This window comes from Hyla sarda, chromosome 7 (assembly GCF_029499605.1).
Source record: "Hyla sarda isolate aHylSar1 chromosome 7, aHylSar1.hap1, whole genome shotgun sequence".
Lineage (NCBI taxonomy): Eukaryota > Metazoa > Chordata > Amphibia > Anura > Hylidae > Hyla > Hyla sarda.
The window spans coordinates 106,020,530-106,038,772 of NC_079195.1; the positions used below are offsets into that span (position 1 = coordinate 106,020,530).

Below are 18,243 nucleotides of genomic sequence, written 5' to 3' on the forward strand. Positions count from 1 at the left end.
AAAGATTTTCCAATTTCAATTATTTACAAGAGAGACATGTGAGCAATATGGACAGGACGTCGACCATGGCAAGTTTCAATGGCTGTTTAACCCCTTAAGGACTGGGCCATTTTTAATTTTTGCGCTTTCGTTTTTTCCTCCTCACCTTCTAAAAATCATAACACTTTCAATTTTTCAGCTACAGACCCATTTTTTTTTGTTTTTTGCGCCACCAATTTTACATCGTAATCACATCAATCATTTTCCCATAAAAATTATGTTGAAACCAGGAAAAAGAATATTGTGGGGCAAATTGAAAAAAAAAAAACCCACGCCATTTTGTAAATTTTGGGGGCTTCAGATTCTAAACAGTGCACTTTTCGGTAAAAATTACACATTATCTTTATTCTGTAGGTCCATATGGTCGCAAGGATACCTAATTTATACAGGTCTTATTTTATTTCACTACTTTAAAAAAAATTATAACTACATGCACCAAAATTAGTATATTTAAAATGGTCATCCTCTGACCCCTATAACTTTTTTATTTTTCCACATGCAGGGATGTATGAGGACTCAGTTTTGATGGAACTTTTTGATCGCTTTTTATACATTTTTTTAGGGTACACAAAATGACAAAAAATATGCAGTTTTGGACTTTGGAATTTTTTATGTGTACGCCATTGATTGTGCGGTTTAATCAACGAAATATTTTTATAGTTCGGACATTTACGCATGCATATGTTTATTTTTATTTATTAATCAATTTTTTTTAATGGGAAAAGAGGGGTGATACAAACTTTTATTGGGGAAGGGGTTAAATCACATAAACTTTTTTTTTTACACCATTTTTTAATAGTCCCCATAGGGACTATTACATGGAATCCTTTGAGCGCATACACTGTTCAATGCTAAGCAATGGCATAGCATTGATCAGTGTTATCGGCGCTGGATCCATTCAGCTGTTCGGAACGCCGAGATTTCACCGCGGCGGTCCCAAACAGCCCAACTGAGCTGACGGGAACAGTTTACTTTTGTTTTAGACGCGGCGATCAAGGGTTAATGCCGGGAATCACCACGAGCGGTGATATCCGGCATTAGCCACGGGTGCTGCCGGCTGACCCCCGGTTATCATGGGCTGACCCCGTATTATAGCAAGGGAGCGGGACCAGGGCGTACAGGTATGCAGTTGATTCTTATTAAATAAAATATTTTCAAATATTTTACCCCTTAAGGACGTTTTTCGTTTTTTTTGCACTTCCTCCTTACCTTTTAAAAGTCATAACCCTTTCACTTTTGCACCTGCAGACCCATATGATGGCTTGTTTTTTGCGCCACCAATTCTACTTTGTAATTACATCAATCATTTTACCGAAAAATCTATGGCAAAACCGAAAAAAATAATATTTGTGGGACAAAATTAAAAGGAGAAAAAAAAAACATTTTGTAAATTTTGAGGCCTTTCGTTTCTACGCAGTGCATTTTTCGGTCAAAAGGACACCTTTTCTTTATTCTGTAGGTCCATATGATTAAAATGATACCCAACTTATATAGGTTTGATTTTGTTTAACTTTTTTCGTGCATAACTACATGCACGAAAATCAATACGTTTGAAAATGTCCTCTTCTGACTCCTATAACTTTTTTATTTTTCCACATACAGGGATGTATGAGGGCTAATTTTTTGTGCCGGAACCATTTTTTTTTTGTTCAGACTTTTTGATTGCTTTTTATTAATTTCTTATGGTACAAAAAGTGACCAAAAGTATGCTATTTTGGACTTTTTTTTTTACGTGTACACCATTGACAGTGCGGTTTAATTAACGATAATTTTTTTAGTTCATACATTTACGTATGTGGCGATACCACGTGTTTATATTTATTTTTATTAATATATAGTTTTTTATTTAATGGGAAAAGAGAGGTGATTCAAAATTTTATTATTAGGGAAGGGGTTAAATCACATTTATTAACTATTTTACACTATTTTTTTTTTTGCAATGTTATAGCCCCCATAGGGGACTATAACATGCAGTACATTGATTGCAGACACTGATCGGTGCTATGCCATAGCATAGCATTAATCAGTATTATCAGCGTTCGACTGCTCCTGCCTGGATCTAACGCACGGAGCAGTGATTCGACAATTGAACAACAAGGAGGCAGGTAGGGACCCTCCTCGTATCCTAACAGCTGATCGGGACACCGCGGTTTCACCGCTGTGGTCCCAATCAGCCCGACTGAGCTGCTGGGAATGTTTTTTTTTTTTTTTTTTACTTTAGATGCGGCGATCAACTTTGATTGCCGCGTCTGAAGGGTTAATAAGACATCACCGTCGGTGATGATCGGTGATGTCCGGTATTAGCCACGGGTCCCGGCTATCATTAGCCCCCGGGACCGACCAGCTATGACGCGGGGTCACCAAATGACTCCGCGTTATACTGTGGGAGCCGGCGCAGGACGTAAATATACGTCCTGCATCGTTAAGAGGTTAAAGAGAGTATATTATGAACACTTCTGCTGCGGCCTTATGTAAGGATACAACTGACCTGAACATTAAGGAAAAATGGAAACTGTTTGTTGCAATGATCAAGACATCATTTCTTTCTTTAAGCCAATTACAATAAGCCCCAAAGTAAAAAGGCCTTAGCCATCCTTTCAATCTGACCCTCATAGTCACCGTCATCCTCTTCTGCTGCTATGGCTTCATAATCTTCTTGGTTATCCTCATCTATTTCTTCATCATCTCGGTAATCTTCTCTTTTCCGGTCCTCCTTCTATAAATCAACCACATAGGATTCACATAACGGTGGAAAGTAAACAGAACTACACAACTAAGCCTGAAGAATACATTTCTATACACAAAATAATGCTGATACACCCAATTACTTAAGGAGGTCTTCCGCAAAAACAACATTTATCACTTGTCCACAGGATCTGTGATAAATCTATAATTTCTGGGGGAATTGACTGATTGGACACTACCACTGCATTCAGCCTCTATGGGACTGATGAAGACAGCAGTGTATGGTCCAGGGAATAGATCGAGAGTGCATATGCAAGATCGTAAAGTCCCACCGCCTCCCTTACACAGCTTACAGGCTCTCAGTATACATATTCAGAAACCTCTTCTAGGATCCGTTTCATGTGTGAATTCACAAAGAAAGCATCTTAATGTTGATATTCCATCTTCTTAGTGTGCCCTTGTCTATATACAAAGAAGATAAATATAATGTGTATACAGTAATAGTAGAGTATATACCTTTCTTTCATCTCTTTCTTCTGATCTAACTTTCTCATCTGAAGATTTTCTTCGTTTGGTTTTTGGTTCATCATCTTCATCATCTTTCTTTTCCTTTTTCTCTTCCTTCTTAATCTTCTTTTCTTTTTTCTCATCCCGTTCAGGGAGAGCTAAAAGCTCTTTGTATATGCGAACTCCAAAGTCCCTCTGAAGCATTTCATTGAATAGTTCAGCAAAGAGTGATACCTGATAAACATAGTATAAATAATAAAATGTGTAAGGATATGCCATCATTTTATGATAAGTAACAATTTGATGTCTAGAAGCCCTAAAATGGTCTAAAAATAAAGAGGTTGCAGCACTGATTTAGTTACTATTTCTGCACCCTGGGCACCCACTGTGAAGGGACCTGCAGCACATCTCCACTCAATGGAAACGTTTGTAGGTCCCTGTACAGGCAGGTGGTGCACTTAGTGCTGGGCGGTATACGGTTTCATACCGAAATTTTTTTCCTGCACGATATGAATTTTGCCCATGCCGCAATACCGGTTGGACCCCTCTCCCCCCCCTCGAATGAGTGAATTATCCGCCGCAGCGCACTGTCCCCACATCGGGGAACTAATCATATGTGATTCTGATTTTCTTCCGCCCCCCAATGAATTATCAGCTGCGCTGTCCCCACAACATGTCACCCGCAAGAGCTCCTCTGCTCATCCTCCTATGAGTTGCGGGCCGCCAGTGCTAGAAATCTGTACTGTACTACAAATAACGTTGCCCGGGCTGCAAAAATAAACTTAATAAACTTTAACTCCCCTTCCGACGTTCTCCGTTACCGGCCTCACTGTCCCTCCACTGCGGTCTTGGGGATGGGAACATCACAGAGCCGTCAGCCTATCACCGGCCGCAGCGATGTCCCGCCCCGGCTGATGATAGGCTGAGCCCACTGTCATGTAAGGAGCAGGCTGGCTTCATATATGACAGTGCGCTCAGCCTATCACAGGCCGCAGCGATGTCCCACCCTGGCCGATGATAGGCTGGCGGTTTTGTGACTTTCCCGTCCAAAGGAAACAGCAAGGGGACTGCAGCGCAGGACAGTGAACACGGTACCAGAGCCCGGGAAACGATATTTGTAGTACAGTACAGATTTCAAGCGCCGGCGGCCCGCAATTCATAGGAGGATGAGCAGAGGAGCTCTTGCGGTGACATGATGTGGGGATAGCGCAGCTGATGATTCATTGGGGGAGGGGGGGTTGGAAGAGAAGCGGCGCCCAGGACACATGGGGGGATACCGTTAAACACCGTGGAACCGCCATCGCTTACAGAAATACCGTGATACACGTTTTTGCTCATACCACCCAGCTCTAGGTGCACTGTTGTGCAGAGAAAACTTAAAACGTGCTAATCTAGTGATCTAGTGCTAAACCAAACTGTAGGCCCTTCATTGTCAGGATTTGTGGGGGTCCAGCGTTCAGATTCCCGACAATCAAGTAATGATGGCATACCCTAGCGATATGCTATCAGAAGGATGGGAATAACCCATTAAGAGGAGTGTAAAATTTATATATATTTTATTATATATTTAATCTGTGCAGAGGTCACTAAAACGGGAGAGAGAGAAGGGGAGCTGTGACTATCATCTATTGTGAATGGTTTGATCCTGTGTTTTCTATACAACTTTTTAACTGGGCTGCTGTACATCATCTAGGCAGTCAGCAACTAAAGCGTACCTGTCAGACCCCACCAAAAAAAAATAAAAAAAATATATATATATATATATATATATATATATATATATTTATGTACATGTAATTTTCACCAATATTTCACAAAAAAATTGCATATTACAGTTTTGGAATAGTGGGAGGTTCAGTGTTTGGATAACTATTTACAGCAGTGTTGCATTTAGCTGTGTGCCTACAGCTTTTGCAAAAATACAACCCCCAACATGCCCAGACATCCTTTGAGTGTCCAGGCATGCTTGGAAATGTAGTTTTGCAACAGCTGGAGGCACATGATTGGTAAAACTCAGTGTTACAGCAGTGTTGCTCCAGCAGCCTTATCCATCAGCCATCTTGTATCCATGACCCTTGGACACGCTTATGCGGGACTCAGTGTCCCAGGAGGTATGAGCACCCCTAGTGGTGGGATTTTCAAAGGCAGTTTACTTTAATAAAATGTGAAATATTTTTAAAGGAGGATATTAGAAAAACTATTGTTTTCCAAGATGTACAACATATAAAGTTTTTATATCAGACAGTGCCCATTTAACTGCATTCTGCAGTGGCACAAAGATTGTTCTGCTGCAGGAGAAGAGAGCCATGTATTGCTGTCCCAGCCTTCCCGATCACTTTATGCAGAGTCTTTATTAGAGATGAGCGAATTTTTGAAAAATTAGATTTGGCTGATTAGCCCAATTTTTTGGAAAATTTTTTATTTGATCCGAATAAATTTGCGGCAAATTGATATAATAAAGTGTGTGTTTGTTTTTAACTTTTTTCAAATTTTTTTCTTTATTTTTAAAATTTTTAGGAAGTACTACTACTCCCAGCATGGAACAGACTGTTCCATGATGGAAGTAGTAGTACCTGTACTAATAGACAGATCCCCCGGGTACCACTTCTGACACCCATTGCGATCCTCCTGTATAATGTATAGAAGCAGGCAGCTGGCCGCTCATCACATCACAGATTCATATTTCCTGCAGAGAGCTGTGATTGGCCAGATAGTTCCAGCCAATCACAACTCTTTGTGGGAAATATGAATAGGTGTATATATACGTCAGTGCAGGGGACCAGAGAAGAGCGGCCGCCCGCACCTATACATTTTTCAGGTGGATCACAGCGGGTGTCAGGAGTGACATACCCCGTGATCTGTCCCTTACTGTAGGTACTACTGCTTCCAACATGGAGCACACTCTGCTCCATGCTGGGAGCTGTAGTACCTGCATTAATTGAAGAATAAAGCCTAATCACCAATATAGATTAGAACAGGGAGGGACTAAAACATAACTTTTAATTACTCTCATTAAGATAAACACAACAAAAAACACCCAGTGTACAGTGTTTTTAAAAAACAAACCAGAGATGCTGAACACAAACTCTGGTTTAGGCCGGAGAACTAGCATCTGTTCATGTAGATGGATCAGGTAAAAGACCCACTAGAACGGGCGCCAATGCGCAATGCTAAGTAACAAAGTGTTATGCACTAGTATAGTTTTGCAGCAAAGTAATGCTTGACAAACAAATTTGCCCACAATAACGAAACAAGATGCAAGAATACTGATATTTGGTTGTACAAACACAGTATCACTACAAAATATTATGCCAAAAATAACAGAATCTATCACAAATATGAGGTTCCCAACGTGTTTCTGCCACGGTTATACGGCGTCCTCAGGGGTAGCTCATAGATACTCTCAACAGTAGATGCATGAGAGAATATACATAAGGCATCCAAATCCAAGGAGTGCTAATGATATTAGAGCATAATAAGTTAATGAGCAAAGTACTGTAATGAATATGCTAAACAATATGCAGAGAAATACATCCTTAGGAGATAGCAACTCTTGATGATGAGTTTGCACAGTACATTATCCCCCAAACATGGATCTGCCTGCCGTGAGACTCCAGGTAACTGTTAAACACAAAGGAAAATATACAGAGATGTGTCAGCAAATATTCCTGTAAAAAGAAAAGTCCACAGTATGCCCCAAAAATCCTACTCAAGACCATTCATGGATGTACCAAAGCACCTAGAAAGAACCCCCTACCCCTGATGACGCCGTATAACCATGTCAGAAACGTGTTGGGAACCTAATATTTGTGATACATTCTGTAATTTTTGGCATAATATTTTGTAGTGATACTGTCTTTGTACAAACAAATCAGTATTCTTGCATCATGTTTATCTATTGTGGGCAAATTTGTTCGTCAAGCATTACTTTGCTGCAAAACTATACTAGCGCATAGCACTTTGTTACTTAGCATTGTGTATTGGCACCCATTCTAGTGAGTCTTTGACCTGATCCATCTACATGAACAGACGCTAGTACTCTGGCCTAAACCAGAGTCTGCATTCAGCATCTCTAGATTTGTTTTTTTAAAACCACTGTACACAGCAGGTGCCAGGGCCGAAAACGTCACACTGCCGCTCAGCCTATCGCCGGCCGAGTCGGGACATCCCTGCGGCCGTTGATTGGCCGTATGACTGATTGAGTGCAGTATGACTCGCCGACAACCGGCAACCAGGAAGAGTATCATGGCGGAGACCAAAGTGGGTTACCGGAGGAGCGAAGGAAAGTATGTATCTATTTTTTTTTTACTGCCAGCAGTATGGAGGACAATTTTTCTATTCTGGAGTTCTCCTTTAATTAGAGTAATTAAAAGTTATGTTTTAGTCCCTCCCTGTTCTAATCTATACTGGTGATTAGGGTTTATTCTTCTGTTTACATTTTTGGGAGTGTATACACATATATTATTTAGGTCTTCTGCTGGACCTATATTTAATAAGCAGTGTCTCTTAAAACAAAAAAATTTTTTGTGATGGCCAGTTTCGTCACAGGAACACACAATCTAGCTGAGTGGCTTTTCGACGCGAAAGAAGTGTTCTCAGAGAGGGCCTTCTCACAGCCGAAATATACCCAGTCCTTAAAGGGTACTCCGCTGCTAAGCGTTTGGAACAAACTGTTCCGAACAATTGAGCCAGGAGCTCGCGATGTCATAGCCCCTCCCCCGCATGACATCACGCCCCACCCCCTCAATGCAAGTCTATGGGAGGGGGCGGGACAACAGTCACGTCCCCTCCCATAGACTTGCATTGAGGGGGCGGGGAGTGACATAATGAGGGGGTGGGGCTATGATGTCACGAGCTCCCGGCACCGGCTCCAGCGTTCGGAACAGTTTGTTCCAAATGCTAGGCAGCAGAGTACCGCTTTAAAGGTTGCGTTACGTGACTTAGTCATCTGTCACAAACAGTATACAAGATCATTCTGGGAAATCCAGGCCTTTGAAAACTATATTAAACATAGTATGGTTCCCAGAGGTCTTAGGATACCAACGCGTCCAGTGCTCATACTTTGCACCCCTGTGGTGCTGAAGAAGTGGGAAGCGGAGGCCACAAGTACTTCCCTGAGATTTCTACAGATGTTACTGGAGGAAGAGAAGGCCAACCTAGTAATAGCAGAAAATAAACTGAGAGCAAAAAGAAATAGTGTTAAGATTTAAAGACAATCCAGACTTCACAGCCAAAGAGACTCAAGTACAAGGGACTATTGAGAGATTCCAATACCAGCTAAAAGAAAGAAAACATTCAATTCATTAGGGACCTGCATGAATTTAGGGAAAATCAAGCAAGCATTCTCAGTATTGGACAAAAGTAACACTCCCCAGGATACAGAGACAGAAGTATCCTCCTCGGATACAGAGGCAGGGGATAGTGATAGACCTCCAAATAGAGGGGACAGAGGAACTTTTAGAGGTAGAAGGAATAGAGGAGCGGGCTGAAGTCGAGGAGATCTAAATAGGAACCAATATAATAACTCAGAATGGGCCACAGGTATCTCCTCACAATCCTCGTCATTTTTTTAGGGAACAGAGAGCCTTAACCCCTACGCCCGAAAGAGGGGCGTCACAAATAACATCTGCTAAAGAAGAAGGCTCCGTTAGAGTGGTCAATTTGTCACATATACCAGTGAGTGATGTACAGATGAAGGTGTTGAGCCGTGGTTTATCATATGTCCCTACAACATCCTTTGATCTTTATCTGTTTATCAGAAAACTAAAATGGCAAAAATTTTATAAACAAAGAGATAGAAGGGAATGTTTAGAACTGTGTCTTAGAGTCAATGAACTCCCTGCGGCGAGAGATCTGACCTCCCTCTTGGAGGACAATGAACGTCCTCGTAATGAGGGGCCCTTCATCTCCTTGAAACCTAAAAGCAAGTTGTTTCCAGTCTCTGAGACTTCCTGACTTGACGTCTTTCTTGAGCTGGCTCTCGGAGATATCAGGAGACTCTCTGTCGCCCCCCCAAAGACAAATGAGACAACATTTTTCTAAAACTGAAAGATTGGCGTTAAAACGACTTCAAAATAATGAGGAATTCATTATAAAATCAGCAGATAAAGGGGGGGGGGGACGACGACACATAGTGATATACTGTGAGCGATCAAGTAGATCTATGTGCCGCAAACTCCTGAATGATAATTCTACCTATGAGATACTCTTGAGTGATCCCACAACTAAGTATAAGTATGAGCTCTCACTCCTTATCGCACAGGGTAGAGACAAACTTTTGAGGGATGGAGAGTGTGAGTTCTTGCTACCACAAACACCTGTCATGGCTACCTTTTATGCCTTACCGAAGATCCACAAGGGGACGACCCCTCTCAAGGATCGTCCCATTGTATCAGGCATAGGGAGCCTTGGACAGAATGGGGACAGAATATAGACAAGGTTCTACGTGAATTTGTACTATCACTTCCATCTTACACAAGAGATACTATGGACTTGCTACAGAAACTAGAGGGTACCACAATTTATAGTAATACTCTACTTACCAGCATATACCTCACGAGACGGGACTTAGAGCAGTGGCATATTTTTTGTCCTTCAGAGGAGTACATATGCAGTCACACAATCTGATTATGAAATTATTGGAATTTATCTTGACATGAAATTATTTTCTTTATGAAGGTAAAATGTTCCACCAGGTTGGGGGCATGGCAATGGGGAGCCCTTGCGCCCCCACATAGGCCAACTTGCTCCTAGGCTGGTGGGAGGCCACCAGTGTTATTTGATCACAGGGAACACTACGGTGGGGCAGATTATGGCCTATTATGGGCCAGATTCATCAATGATATTTTTATTCTTTGCAGCTAAAACAAAAGAAAGTGCTCCATAGTGTGATATCGTAGACACAAAACAAAGATGAACACAAGTTTGGAAGTGCTCACCCTTGGTGGTTGTACTGAGCCAAGTACAACAATGGAAAAACGTGTGGGTGATCAGTAGATCAAAGACCCAGCAGCTGCTTCTGGGATACAACAGCATACACAAAGACGACCTCCAAAAACTCTCAGGATCAAGCAGGGTGCATGGAACTCAGGTAAAACAAGGAAGGTTTATTACCCACAATGCAACACGTTACGCGGTAAACCGCTTCATCAGGCATGCCTCTTTGTTTAAGCAAATATGATCTTTCATATGCACATTAGTCCCATACCTTTATTTTATAAATAATAATATAAACCTGAATAAGGTGGTGTAATGAGCTGCTTTGCATATTCATATATATATATATCTCTATCTATCTATATCTATCTATATCTATCTATCTATCTATATCTATCTATCTCTTCTCTCATGAGCCTATTGTTGGGAGTAACTATGAGCTACCCCTGAGGACGGCGTATAACCGGGCAGAAACGCGTTGGGAACCTCAACAAATATCAGTATTCATGCATCTTGTTTCGTTATTGTGGCCAAATTTGTTCGTCAAGCACTAATTTGCTGCAAAACTATACTAGTGCATAGCACTTTGCTACTTAGGATTGCGCATTGGCACACGTTCTAGTGGGTCTATGACCTGATCCATCCACATGAACAGACGCTAGTACTCCGGCCTAAACCAGAGTTTGTGTTCAGCATCTCTGGGTTAGTTTTTTTTTAGAACACTGTACAATGGGTGTTTTTTGTTGTGTTTATCTTAAAGAAATTAAAAGTTATGTTTTTGTCCCTCCCTGTTCTAATCTATATTAGTGATCAGGCTTTATTCTTCTGTTAACATTTTTGGGAGTGTATACACATTATTTTGGTCTTCTGCTGGACCTATATGTAGTGCTGGGCGGTATGACCTAAAACTTATATCAAGGTATTTTTTCAGGTCATGGCGGTATCACGGTATTACCGTGGTATCATGTGGGAAACAGTGTAGAAGTGCAGCAGCTGACAGTTAACCCCTTCCCCGTCATGGGGACGCTATCGTGATTCCCCCCACGGGCGCACTGTCAGCTATTTACATACATTGTCCGCCACTGCAGTTTATAATCCCCGTCCCCAGCCGCTGCAGAGCCTACTCCCCATGTGACAGGCAGGCACAGGACATCTTATCTTCATCCCCGCTCTGTTCTCTGATCCCTGAGCAGGGACGGGAATGTGAGAATCAGCAGAGCCTTCTCCTCCTGCAAGCGCTGAATGTACGGCGTGGCAGAGCTTCTGATCCCCGTTCCTGCTCGGGGATCCGAGAAAAGAGCGGGGATGAAGATAAGATGTCCTGTGCCTGCCTGTCACATTTAGTGCTTGCAGGGGGGAGGTGGTCCTGCAGAGCCCGCGCCTGGGGACTGGTATAATAAACAAATAGCCTGTGGGAAGGGGAGAGGGGGGCTGAGCAGGGAGCCGGCTCCGGGCTGAGGGAAACATCAGAGCCAGGGGATGAAGTTTCTGCGCTTTCCCCTGGCTCTGATCACTGAGAACAAGCGTCAGCTGCAGGGGGAGCAGGGCTGTGCACCGCACGTGAGCTCAGCGGCTCCCTCTCCTGCACTTCCCGCGGCCGCGTCACAAGGGGTGGGGGGAGGGGCCCGACCGGTATGCCGATATGGGCAAAAATTGATATCGTGCGCCGAAAAAAAAAAAACGTATCCGGTATGAACCGGTATACCGCCCAGCCTTACCTATATGTAATAAGTAGTGTCTCTTGTACCTGCATAAATAGACAGATCGCAAGAGGTGATAAAAATAGGATATTAGTCCTCAGCTCAATACCAACTGAGGAAGGGGCACTACTCATCTGCTTTGAACCCCGAAATGCGTTGGGTGACTGTGATTGAGCCTTTTATATTGGTCTAGTTCACACTACAGCTGCGGTTATACAAGCACTGATCGGATAGTTCCTCTCTGGAGAGATCTCATTTACTATTCATCTATTACATGGTCCTGTATTCAAATCCATCTGCTGAACCGGTGCAGAGCCCTCCATCATTGGATTAATATTTCTATCTGCATGCATCATTGTTATCCAACGTCATCTAGTATCAACTAACCTCCCGCACAAGGTCAGCTGACCTGCCATCAGCTGACCTGCTACGTCAGACGCCAAGAGTTAACTCGCCGGTGAGAGCGGCTGGATATTCTGCGACCAACATTCCGCCCCGGCAAGAGTACACCTGACGCCAAGGGACAGCTCGCCGGTGAGAACGGCTGTATATCCTGTGACCATCACGCCGCCCCGGCTAGAGCGCATTTGTCCATCGTCCATCTGTCCACCAGCGGTGCGGTGAGTGGCACAATCGTGCCAGTGACTTTATTTCTATTTGCAGGCCATTTGGCAGTGGAGTGGAGAAACCGGCAACAGCGATCCAATTCTAATACCCACTACACAAACAATTCATATGTTATAATCATATACAGCATACGATTTTTTTGCAGGACATTGTTTCAGGCCAATTGTAGGATCCACCCTACAGGACATAACTCCATCATCTATAGGACTGTCACTTTTCATTTACAGGACTTTTTGCATTTTTTATTATTATTTTTTCTATCAAGCCATTTTCTTTCCAGGAGGAACATTTTATTTTTATTTTTTGTGCACACTGAATTTACTACCATTCTGATCAGAGTAACACTGTATGTCACATCATCACCCAGTGTATCATTATACGGCTGTTAGCCATAATAGATACATTTGTTATTAGGAGTACCTTTCGCTCTGTAGTGTAATAACTTGTTGCATTTTTTATATTTATTACTTTTTAACAAATTGTGCGCCACCGTAGGGCCCTGTGGGAACGCATGATTTAATATCTATTAAATATCATTTATATACAAATTGTGTTTTTTCTCTATTATTGATACCAGACATCCCCCATTAATCTTTTTTGGTATTGAGCTGAGGACTAATATCCTATTTTTATAATTTTTCTATATCTCTCTGTGGGGGAGAGCTTTTAGTTAACCTCGCTCATTTTTTGTGGTTGAGCTACACATATCTACATTTCCCTAGATCGCAAGAGGTGTCACTACTAACACCTCTTCTAATCTGTCTATTAATGCAGGCACTACAGGGATTAAATATCGGGAGCGATATTATATATATTTTCATTGTAATTATACAGTATGAGCTGTTTTTAATTGACAAGTTACTGAAAAACTCTTCTTGCAATTCCATTGTCTCTGCTCTGTATGTGAAAAATCTCCTCTTTTTTTTTTATGTAGGGGATGATGGGAGTTGTAATTCCTGAATTCCAGTACAGTGGTTGCAGCGGGACCGGCAGGGAGTCTATGGTCGTTCTGGGGCCGTATGAATGGAAGAAATAAAATTTTGAATATACAGTAGCTGCTCTGATTAAAGCAAATTAAGGTTAATTGAATAATGAGACCACATACAATTAAGGTCAAATAAGTAATAGAACATCAAAGGAATATAGGTCAAGTGGTTTGACCTTAATCAGCTGTAGTTTTATTATTCAATTAAGGTCTTTCCCTCCTATTTCCTATTGTTCATTCATCTGTCTGCTGTGTGAGCAAAAAAAAATAAAATAAATCATATTATATATATATATATATATATATATATATATATATATATATATATATATACACACACACACATACACACACACACACACACACACATATACATATAGGTAGCTATATGTATACATTTATGATCTAATGTGAAAGCTTACATCTACATACATCTACAGTTTATATTATTACATATTATCCAAATGGCACATACTCTATATGCTGGGTCCTGCAACAGTATTGACATATGCTGCGGGACACACCGACAGTCAGTTTGCAAACAGTGCAAAATATATGTTTGCAAACTGTCCATGGGTACCGTCAATCCAGCAGCATATCTGACCTGGGTTGAACGAATGAGACCCGCATCTTATTTGAATACCCACGGACAGTTTGCAAACATATATTTTTCACTGTTTGCAAACGGAATGTTCATGGATCCCGCAGCAACTGTCAATACTGTTGCAGGACCCAGCATATAGAGTATATGTACCATATGGATAATCTATATATTTATAAAACACAACGTGTGTATGTATGTATGTGTGTATGTTCCAGCATCAAGTCCAAACGGCTAAAGATATTAACATGAAACTTGGCACACGTTACTTATATGTCAAGAACAAACATAGGATAGGTGATTTAACCCTTACTCACCCCCATTTGCCAGGGGCGGGGTTTATGTTTAAAGTCCCATACAAGTCAATGGGAAATATATGTTACTGCATAACTTCCAAACGGCTTGAGATATTTTGATAGAACTTGGTCACATGTTACTTATATGTCCACTTAAAATATAGGATAGTTAATTTAACCCTTAACTACCCCCATTTGTGAGGGTCGGGGTTTTTGTTTAAAGTCCCATGCAAATCAATGGGAAATGTATGTTCCCACATAACTTCCGTACGTCTGGAGATATTTCAATAACTGGTACACATATTACAGGTCGGGAAAGGAGGACGGGAAAAGAGGACGGGATAGGAGGACGGGATAGGAGGACGGGATAGGAGGACGGGATAGGAGGACGGGATAGGAGGACGGGATAGGAGGACGGGATAGGAGGACGGGATAGGAGGACGGGATAGGAGGACGGAATAGGAGGACGGAATAGGAGGACGGAATAGGAGGACGGAATAGGAGGACGGAATAGGAGGAGGGGATAGGAGGAGGGGATAGGAGGAGGGGATAGGAGGACGGGATAGGAGGACGGGATAGGAGGACGGGATAGGAGGACGGGATAGGAGGTCGGCATATGAAGTCAAAAGCTTCCTCCTCTGTTTATTTTCCTCCCCAACAAGGATTAGGAAGGAAAAACGCCGGGTACTCAGCTAGTCTATATATATATATATATATATATATATATATATATATATATATATAAAACTCAACGTGTGTGTGTGTGTGTATGTATGTATGTTCCACAAAAACTTTCAAACGGCTGAAGATATTAACATGAAACTTGGCACACATGTCACTTATATGTCAACAACAAACATAGGATAGGTGATTTAACCCTTACTTATCCCCATTTGTCAGGGGCGGGGTTTATGTTTAAAGTCCTATACAAGTCTATGGGAAATATATGTTAATGCATAACTTCCAAAACGGCTGGAGATATTTCGATAATACTTGTTCACATGTTACTTATATGTCCACTTAAAATATACGATAGTTAATTTAACCCTTAACTACCCCCATTTGTGAGGGTCGGGGGTTTCGTTTAAAGTCCCATGCAAATCAATGGGAAATGTATGTTCCCACATAACTTTCCTACGGCTGGAGATATTTCAATACCTGGTACACATATTAAAGGTCGGAATATGAGGTCAAGATAGGAGGACGGGATAGGAGGTGGGGATAGGGGGTGGGGATAGGGGGTGGGGATAGGGGGTGGGGATAAGAGTTCGGGATAAGAGTTCGGGATAGGAGGACGAGATGTGAGGATGAGATTTGAGGTTGGGATAGGATGACGGGATAGGAGGTAAGGATATGAGGACAGGATATGGGGTTGGTATATGACAACAATATATGAGGACGGGATATGAAATCAAAAGCCTCCTCCTCTGTTTATTTTCCTCCCCAACAAGGATTAGGAAGGAAAAACCGGGCAACGCCGGGTATTCAGCTAGTATGTAATAATATATACTGTAGATGTAAACTTTCACATTAGATCATAAATAAATATATATATCTATCTATCTTTATCTATATATATATATATATATATATATATATATATATATATATATATATATATACACATACATACATACACACACACATCTCATATAGGTATATATATTTTTTTTTTCCGCTCACACAGCAGACAGATGAATGAAGAACAGGAAATAGGAGGGAAACACCTTGATTGAATAATAAAACCAAAGCCAATTAAGGTCTAACATCGTGACCTACATTCCTTTGATGTTCTATTACCTATTTCACCTTAATTGGAGGTGGTCTCATTATTCAATTCACCTTAATTTACTTTTCTTAGAGCAGCTACTGTATATTTCCAAACTTTATTTCTTCTATTTATACGGCCCCAGGACGGACATAGACTCTCTGCCAGTCCCGCTGCAACCACTGTAATGAATTCAGGAATTACAACTTCCATCATACCCTACATTAAAAAAAAAAAAATAATAGATTTTTCACATACAGAGCAGAGACACTGGAATTGCAAGAAGAGTTTTTTAGTAACTTGTCAATTAAAACCAGCTCATACTGTATAATTACAATGACATAGTCTTTGCCAATTACATTAAATACATACATACATTATTGTCCCGGCCATCTGCCTCCGCAAGTAACAATTTGAAGTATCTTTAATTTCTGATAGAAGACCTCTGTAAATTTATGGATTTTTGGTAAATTAAGGAAACTTTTTCCTACTGTATTATACATATTACTAATGTCCCTGTCTCATCTCTGACCCCTGCAATTATTCATGCCAACACATCTAAAAAATAAAATGGGGCTAAAAAAGTAAAGTGAAAATCTATACTGTATAATATCTCTCCCGATAATTAGTCCCTGTAGTACCTGCAGTAGAAAGATCAGAACAGGTGTAAGAAGTGACACCTGTTGCGATCTGTCTATAACAGTAAAGGAAAGATCACAGCAGGTGTCACTCCTGACACCAAGTGTGATCCCTCCTTTATAATATATAGATGCGGGGCACGGCCGCTCTTCTCTGGTCCCCTGCACCACCGTATACATACCTATTATTCATAATTCCCGCAGAGAGTTGTCATCGGCTGGAACCATTTGGCCAATTACAGCTCTCTGTGGGAAATATGAATCTGTTATGTGAAGAAGTTTACATCACAGAACATAGTGAAGGATTGCGCGGAAGAGCGGCCAGCTGCCCGCTTCTATAAATTTTACAGGAGGATCGCAACGGGTGTCAGAAGTGACACCCGAGGCGATCTGTCTATAAGTACAGGTACTACTACTCCCATCATGGAACAGTCTGTTCAATGCTGGGAGTAGTAGTACTACCTAAAAAAAAAAAAAAGTGAAAAAACACACTTTATTAAAACACATTATTAAAATACATTACTAATAAAAAGTTTAACAAAATGAATTCTAAAAAATAGATTATTTTTACATTTAAATGGCCCCTTTCTACATTTTTATTATTGTTGGCTACATTTTTAGGTCCCTGCCTGCCCACATAAATTGGTCCCTGTTTAAAAATTTATAAAAATTTTCTAATAGAAAAAAAAATAATTGGTTAAATACATTTTTTTTTACTGCAAAAACTCAGTGGAATCCTAGCCTTAGAGTAGTAACAAAATGGAGTGAATGAAGAAATTCATTATTTTGAATTGAGTGGAAATTCGGATTCGATCAGAATCAAATTTTTCATGAAATTCGGAACGAATTTGGATTCGTCCAAATCGATTCGCTCATCTCTAGTCTTTATCACAAAAAAAAAAGTATAATCCAAAACTTACATAAAAATAAGGTCATATTTATCACATAAAGAAATTGTGCATACTGATAAAAAATAAATAAAGATTATATATATATATATATATATATATATATATATGTATATATATATATATATATATATATATATATATATATATATATATACACATATATATATATATATATATATATATATATATATAATCTTTTAAATCTACAAATGTGAAAGAAACAAAAAAAAAAAAAAAAAAAAAAAAAAAAGCGGCTGGTTAGGGGGTGGGGAAACTGACCAGCTTTTATCCAGAGTGACTAGCCTGTTTGTACCACATGCTCTTTTAATGCTAAGATAACTAACTGAATCTTACTCTGCAAATAGCCCTTCTGAAAAAGATATTGGTACATAGCTAGCCATGGCATACGCTACTGCAGTCACACTGTCCTTTTCTGTTACAGCACTTTTATATGCAGTTGTGCTAAAAAAAAATTGCACACCCTGGCAGAAATTGTGAAATTTTGGTAATGAATTAGAAAACATAATCAGTCCCTTGATTGTTTGTTCAG

General features: G+C 40.6%; 1 protein-coding gene across 2 annotated transcripts in view; it reads right to left on the reverse strand.

The window, feature by feature from the left end:
- CCAR1 (cell division cycle and apoptosis regulator 1) overlaps window positions 1-18,243 on the reverse strand; it is a 93,118-nt gene that overhangs the window by 20,451 nt on the left and 54,424 nt on the right. The window contains exons 18-19 of one of the 2 annotated variants that reach the window (XM_056530322.1): window positions 3,241-3,465; window positions 2,659-2,755 (exon numbers count right to left, since the gene is read on the reverse strand). In XM_056530322.1, the coding sequence (XP_056386297.1) occupies window positions 2,659-2,755; window positions 3,241-3,465 (322 nt within the window). Of the gene's footprint in view, window positions 1-2,646; window positions 2,756-3,240; window positions 3,466-18,243 lie in introns of both variants that reach the window. The other variant, XM_056530321.1, reaches the window with a different exon arrangement.